Source organism: Epinephelus moara, chromosome 21 (assembly GCF_006386435.1).
Source record: "Epinephelus moara isolate mb chromosome 21, YSFRI_EMoa_1.0, whole genome shotgun sequence".
Taxonomy (NCBI): domain Eukaryota; kingdom Metazoa; phylum Chordata; class Actinopteri; order Perciformes; family Serranidae; genus Epinephelus; species Epinephelus moara.
In genome coordinates, this window is record NC_065526.1 from 4,256,379 (window position 1) to 4,264,334 (window position 7,956).

At 42.0% G+C, this 7,956-nt stretch overlaps 2 protein-coding genes across 2 annotated transcripts in view; one reads left to right on the forward strand and one right to left on the reverse strand.

Annotated features, from left to right (window-relative positions):
• Window positions 1-7,956, reverse strand: part of efr3a (EFR3 homolog A (S. cerevisiae)) — a 592,036-nt gene that overhangs the window by 490,048 nt on the left and 94,032 nt on the right. The gene's annotated exons all lie outside the window — the stretch shown is intronic.
• The window catches only part of adcy8 (adenylate cyclase 8 (brain)), a 153,938-nt gene that overhangs the window by 125,915 nt on the left and 20,067 nt on the right, over window positions 1-7,956 (forward strand). Inside the window, exon 13 of the mRNA XM_050074478.1 lies at window positions 2,293-2,451. Within this exon, the coding sequence (XP_049930435.1) occupies window positions 2,293-2,451 (159 nt within the window). The remainder of the gene's footprint in view (window positions 1-2,292; window positions 2,452-7,956) is intronic.

The following is a 7,956-nucleotide window of genomic DNA, read 5'->3' on the forward strand; positions in this document are numbered from 1 at the left end:
CATCCTCCCATGACCCTCTACCACTGTGCCAAATTTCACATGGATTGACCAAGTCAGTGAGGAGAAAAACGTGGAACACACACACAGACAGAGTTTTCGTCATTATATAGTAAGAGATCCCACTGCAGAAGAGCCATCTTGTGGTAAAACATATTTCTGAATGCTCATTTAGACCTTTTTCAATGTCAATAGGCTAACTGAGACCTAATGTGCAGTGTTACCATAAGGTTCAAATATGTTTCCCTGCTCCAGGCAGACTTCTAAAATGATTTTTGGTCAAAAATGGAAGCAGTAAGCCCAGCTGTCAGATAAATGAAGTCTCGCAAAAATTTAAAAAAAAATTCCCTCAGAAATTTAGTGAAGAAAAAGGAAGTCTCCAAAAATTTTAAATTCCTATTTGCTCTCCACATTTGTCCAAATAAAAACACTGTGTCCAGGCTCGTGTCTAAATGTGCTCTGAGTTTAATATCATATATTTTAACCCTCGCTGGGTGAAGGGCTGTCAGAGCAGAGCTTATGACGGTGCAGCTGATCATTAGTCTGCAGTAAACCTGATTACACAGTGTGAGAGATGACAGCAGCTCTAATGCTGAGTTAAAACTTTATTAGTGATTTTTGTCTATACTTCTCTCTCGGGTTAATAGAGGCTGTTTTAAACGTGTGTGTCTGTGTGTGCGTGCACTGCGGAGGTCATGTTGGTAAACGCCTGAGCAACCCGTTATTTCACCGGCCACCATCTCATTATCCCGCCGCCACACCAGCCCTGCAGGCTTTGAATTCTTAATTAGAAAAACAGAAAATGAGATTGAAGTTTTCGTATTCACTCATATGATTAAGAGACTAATTGATACCAAGATTAATCACAAAACTGTTTCCGCCAGTCGCCAGAGAGAGATGCTCAAATCCTCACAGGCTTATCTGCCTGCCCTCAAAATTAATTTTCAATATCAGGATTTTTTTCCCCCTCTTCTCTCCTGCAAGTACAGACTAAATGGTCCTGACTTTTGTTTGGCTCTAATGTATTCAAATGACTTTGTATTAATTGTGCATTCAGAAAAGCAATTTATGTTGCATAATAGAATCCTTTTGCTGCACTTCAAATTGATCGCACTCGTTTGGGTTCCGTAATTGATCCAACCTTTAACGGATTTTTAAATTTAGCCGTTAATTCCAGAGCGGCGGCTCAGCCTTTCCATCATCTCAAGGATATCAACAACAGACTTTCCACTCATCTCTGGTTACATTTTTAAGCAATTATTCATAAAGTGTTCAGCATGGCTGGAAGGTCTGACAAAGGATGTGAAGAAAGGAGGAGTATGGATTTTCAGGTCCTGAGAGGTAGCATCAGATCTTTGGGGAAAATGGGAAATAATGTTGACCAGGTTTTTGTTTCTGAGACAAGTAATCTGTAGTCATAGCAGGGTCAGTGTGAGTATCTTTATTTTCTTACATATGATGAACTCTCAGCACCGGGTCTAACCTTTGTATGGACAGCAACAGAAAGTTTGCTGATTTCGCAGTCGGGACTCTCTGGTCCCCCAGGGCTGGGGTTTGCGCTGGCTGGACTCAATTTGCTGCAGCCGCTGGCTAGAAGTCTCCACTTGGGACCACTTGGTGAGGTGGTCTATTGTATATATATATATATATATATAGGTGAGGTGGTCTATTGTATATATATATATATATATATATGTATACTATATTTTCACTCCCAACTTGTCACACATGGATTGGAGTGGATTTTGACGTCTAGATATGATGCACTAGGTCTCTTAGGTGTGTCTTTTATTGACATTCTGGGATGCCATGTCAATTTACTCCTTTGTGTCTTCTCAGAATACTCTTCTCTTTTCACAGGAAATGTAGTTTCTGCTCATTAGATAGTCTTTTCAAAATAAACTTCCAACATCATCGTCCATTTCTTTGTGCAACAAAAACATGTGGTATAGTTTAGAAAAAAATGTGATTTGGCTCAACATTCATACAGCAAGCGAACACTGGGCTCCTGGGTAGCAGTCTGATGTATATTGGACCCATCCACCATCCCTCTGGTGGATGGGTTTTCTGGTGGCATTAAAAACTGATGCCGTTGTCTGTTTTCTCTCAGTTCACTTGAATTACAATATGCTCAAAGATTATTGCGAGACTTTTGCTCAGTGAGGCCAAACTTAAACTGCGTTAACAGAAGAAAATTTACCTGCAAAAAGACTGAGGCTCGGAAGAGGTGATGATCACGTGGAGAGCAGTTACGGCAGAGATGCTTCACAAACTTTTTTTGTCTTTCATCTTTAGCTGGAGTACACGGCCCGGCTTGACTTCCTGTGGCGTGTCCAGGCCAAAGAGGAGATCAACGAGATGAAGGAGCTGCGAGAACACAACGAGAACATGCTGAGGAACATCCTGCCCAGCCACGTAGCCCGCCACTTCCTGGAGAAGGACCGGGACAACGAGGTCTGCATAAAACTCAGTCACACTGTTTTATCTTTCCTCGCAGCGACAGTCTGTTCAGGTTCACAGACGGCCATGAAACATGCACACATCACATGAATATTTGTTTGCTTCATTTTATATTGTTTTTGTATTTTTTATATATTTTAGATTGTTTTTGTCACAGTATTGTCAATGAACAGCCAACAAACATGATATTGTTTTAAATGTTTATCTTCACATTTTGAGGATATGATACTGCAGCTTATGATGGTGATGCTTTTTAGGAACTGAGTCTCAAAACTGACACCTGAACACACCAAGGGGGATTTTTTTCTTCAGAAGTATCTCTGACAGCATTACAATGTGACGATAATTTCATTTTGACAAAGAGAAACAAAATGAGTGAGTACAGCCGACTGTTTCCTGTGAGAGATTATCTGTCTAAACTCATTTGAAGTGCCACATTTCATTTTCACCTTAGACCAGTTTGGAAGGCAAAATAAAGCGGGTTTTATATTTCTGCGTCAAATTGACACTGCATAGATGCGTACCCTCCGCCGTAGCCTAACGCGCACCTCCCTGGAAATGTAACTAAACATCCCCCTGTTTATTTTTGAGAGCTGAAACCATTTCCCTCAGTGGAAATGAAGCTTTTATTTACTTTTATTTCACAGATAAGAAACAATAAATAGTGAGGACAATAAAGCCTCTGCAAAATAGCATTTTGAATCTTGTGAATTGTGTGATTTATCCTGGCTTCGTTTGAGTACAGGAAAGTCAGCGAGTCACCACACTAATTTATGCAATGCAAAATATCATAGGGGTATGCTAATAACATTAGCATGTTGAATATTGTGGGGAGAATGTGTGTGGCGTAAGACAGTTGTTTTGTCTGTGAACCTAGTGAGTTGTAGTGGAGTTTAATATCGTAACATTACCTTTGTTAATTGTTGTTGTTTCTGGCTTCATATGAGTAGAGGAGATGTTAGTTTGTTACCCTGGAAATCCAGAGTTCTCGTTAGAGCACAATTTGAATTTGCTCAGCGAGTCACTCTGGCAATCAGCAATGATGCTCATTACCTATGCCCTTGGAGCCGAGCTGCACCAGTCACATCGGTGTATCTGATATAGGCGGGCCAGAGGCGAGCTAAACAGATGACAAAGTCCGGAATCAGTCAGTAAACATTGCAAGATGGCTACGATGAACACCAGTTGTTTGAAACGGCTTTGGCCGCTACAATGAACGAGTTAGACTTGGCTTTTTCTCTAAAAGAGGAACAGAAGACGGCGCTCGAATCTTTCCTTTGCAAGAAGGACGTTTTTGCTGTTGGGTCCATGTCATTGGTTCGACAGCCCATTGGTTCGACATCCCATTAGTCTGACTGTCCGCGGTGCTGAACGGCTCGCGGCGGGCGTATGGTGCGCCGCGACCGGCTTGAGGCGGAGCAGGCTCACAGCTTATGTGTTTGTCTCTTTCTTTTTCATTTTAACCCACACCATGATCTTTTCCTGACCCTAACCAAGTGGTTTTTGTGCCTAAACCTAACCAGACCTTAACCACAGGGCATCATGATGATTTCGGAACGGACTTAGGAACAATGAGTTTAATATGGTCGGAACAATGGGATGTCGAACCAATGGGCTGTCGAACCAATGGGCAGTTCCCTTTGCTGTTTTGCCGACCGGATACGGCAAGAGTCTAATCTACCAGTTAGCTCCGCTGATAGCTAAGCTCTTGATAACTCACCCCATGTATTGTTCTGATTGGTCGTAGTGTTATCCAATTGCGTGCAGTGATATTTTCAAATGCATGCTTGGTGCCGCCCCTCAAGTTGGGCCATTTGCATTACTCATAGCCAGACCCTAAATCTTTCTAGATTTGGGTCTGGATTTCCAGGCTATTAGTTTGTTGTATCTGTCTAGTATAAGACAGTTGTCTTGGTGAATCTTGTGAGTTTTAATGGAGCCGAATTTTGTAACGTTGCCTTTGTTAAATGTTGCTGTTGTCCCTGGCTTCATATGAGTAGAGGAAATGTCTGCTGGTGGCTAGGCTAATTTTTGCAGTGTAAAATGCCATAAGCTTGTGCTAATAACGTTAGCGTGTTGTATTTGTGGGGAAAATGTGTCCAGATAAGTGTTTGTCTGTGAATGCTGTGAGTATTTGTGTTTGAAATTTGTCACTATAAAGCCATGCTTAATGTGCGTACCACTGCAGAAGTATAGATTCTCACAGTGGTGCAGGCCACTAGTGTAGGCTATGGCATAGCCCAGACGCACAGCCATGAGTCAGCTTTAATCTTAAATGAGTTTATTCTAAAGTTTGTTCTTACTTTTTTGGTTTTGTTGTACTGTTTTGTTGTGCATTTGTTTTTTCTTCCAAATTAGTTTGTTTCTAATGTGGTCTGACTTCTCTTTAGCAGTGTTCATGTCAGCTTTTAATGTTGTGAGTAAAACATATTTAATACTGATAGAAACGATGGACAGAACCAGGAGAATAAGACCCAAGTTCAAGACCTCCTCTGCCAACCTTCAATACGAAGAAAGATGAATATTTTCAGTAAACTATCCAGTAGGCTAAATGACAGTTCGAAACACAATAGTGACTCTGACGCTCAGTATTTCAGTTCTCAGCACAGAGCAGCATTTCCTCTCACACATCTGCACCTTTCAGCTCATTTTTCACCGCAGACCTGCTCCAAAATTAGTCCCCAATTTGTTCCCTGAGCCTCAGTGTTCCAGCCCGCAAAGAACAGAAAAGGCTCCATAATTGCTTTTCAAACAACTGTACACAGAGAATGAGGGGGGGGGGGGGGGTTTACTCAGCCAGGGAGCTTTTTTTGTTGCTGTGTGCATTTGATTTGATTTTAATAACATGTTGTCAGTCGGTAGCAGAGAACACATTGATTTGTCTCTCCGAGGCAGGAGTGACTCAGCTGCCTGAGCTCTGCAGAGTCAAACTTCACAGAGTTTTTCTTTCTGTTCACCTCATATGTGCTGCCCTTCTCCTTTTGTGCTTCTAACTTCTGTTGACTTGAGCTGTTCTGTACTCGTTGGAATGGGAGCGCACAATTAAGATGGGTCTTTTGTAAAGCTAGTACATGTTTTAACCCATTAACCACTAAATTACATGAACTTTTTTTTCAAATTATTACATAATGCTTTAGATCCTTAAATGCTTGAATGTGTTGTGATTAATGTGGCATGCACTACGTAGCTTAAAGTAGGTGCACAGTGCTGTAGGGATTTGCTCCCAATCAGACATCAGTGATGATTAACACTGATGTCGGGTGATCAGGTGTGGCTCACAGTCCAGTTCACTCTAAAGGTGTTGGGAGGTGTTGAGGTCTTGTCTTTCTGCAGATCAGTCAGTTCCTTCACACCAAACCGGAAAACCATTTCTTTATGGACCTGACTTTGTGTCATGTTGAAACAGGAACAAACTGCTGGCACATATTTGGAAGATTGGGTGTTCCCAGTCGGCTCTCTGGGGTAAATCTGTGCTAAATTTAGGGTCTGAATTTTGCAAGTGTGGGTGGTGCTTTTTGTGGTTGGCTTTGGACAGTGGTCGAGTGTAGCTGTGAGTCACTCACCAGTCTGTAAACTCTACTCACCCTGACTCTTGCCAGCCAGGTTGAGGTTTTCAAATTTAAACATCAGTAAACATCAAGAAAAAGATGGGTACCAGCTAAACTAGCATCCTGCTATTGTACAAGCGTTAGAAAATAAACTGGACTACCTCCCTGCTGGATCCGTTTCCAGGAACTTTAATAACCTTTGATTCACCGAAACCTGGTTAAATCCTTGACAGTGCCATTCAAGATGTGTGCTTTACTGTGAGTACGGACTGGTGTGACAGTGGGAATGTGAGATGCTGTCCTGTTCCTGCTGCGGATCACTGATATACACCGTTCAGAGGTGGCTGCAGGGCAGAGCTGTCTGTGTTCAAGCACCAGTTTCTGTGACCATATGACCTCACATCTTACTGAGGTCAGGATGTGTGGACAGTCAAATCATTCCACAAAATGAAACCACAAATTACCAGAACCTTCCAAAAACATAAAGCAGAGGATGCAAAAAGGGACTAAATTACAGCGCACAAGTTAAAGTAGGTGATGGGATCACATGTCACTGGAGTTGTATAATTCCATGTGATAAATAATGATTTGTTGGTTGATAATTGAATGCTGTAGTTTTGAGATTTCCTTGGACTGTAACTAAGCATCTCCACCAAACTCTACAAGTGGAACTTCGCCTTCAGGCAGGTAGTGTTCTCCCACCAAACCCAGACTGCCAGATAGTGAAGCGTGATTCATCACTGCAGACACCACATTTCCACTACAGCAGAGTGAGCTTTCCATCAGTGCTGCCCACGCTTGGCATTGGTGCTCTGAGTCTCATGAACCGCTGCTCGGATGTGGAAGCCCATGCCACGAAACTCCTGACGCACAGCTCTTGTCCAGACGTTGCTTCCTGAGGCAGTTTAGAACTCAGTAAGTGTTACAACTGAGGACAATTGATTTTTCCCGTTCCGTGAGCTTGTGCAGCTCATCACTTTGAAGCTGTTGTTACTCGTAGACATTTCCACTTCACAGTAACAGCATGTACAGTTGAGATCTAGGAGAGCAGAAATCTGACAAACTGATTTATTGGAGAGAAGGCATCCTGTGGGAGCGCAGAATCCCCAGGTATATCCAACGTATTGGCTGATTCTGCACCTCACGATTTACCTTCATAGCCAATGCAGGAAATCTGGGGTTTTGCAGAATCATATAATATCTGTGTTCTTATGTGGTGACTGGATTGAGCGACCCATTTTACTACAAATATTTTCATGGATGTGTTTTTGATTTTGCGTACCTGGTAGAAATGGGCTGGCTGAGAGAGTGAAGACCACCAATAGGAGGGGGTGTCCAAACACTTTTGGCCATATAGCATAGTTTGATTCAAGAGTTTAGAGCCATAGTGACTTTATGAGGCTGTAAAATGCTGCTTCACAGACATTTCAGAACTTGAAAATGTGTTATTTGCTAGAAAAAGTAGAGTGAAACACCACTCAAAGTCGTAGTTTCTACTTGTGGACTTGGGGCAAATCCATTTCCCTCAACTTCATAATGAAGCATATGTGTGACGTCAGGACAGTGGCAGCACCTGTGAAAGCGTATATTTCAATCAATAAGTAAGGGGGAGTGGAATGTTTTTGAAGACTACAGTATTTGTGCAGTATTTGTACAACATTTCCAAGTATAAAAGTGCTATAAAATAAAATATACAGTGGCATCTGTTACCCCTGCACCGTTTTTTTCTACTCTGTTCAAGGGCACACTTGCCAAAGAAAGGTCAGTCTGTCACATTAAAGGGAAATTTCGGTTTATTTCAACCTGTCTCCTATCGTCCTAAATTTGTTTCAAGTGACTAGTGACATAAAAATAATAGTTAGCATGTTAGCCGTTAGCCTAGATACAGCCGGGGCGCATAGTAGCGTCAGACCTGTTAAAACGTAAGTGAACGGGCAACCTTCAAGTGCAA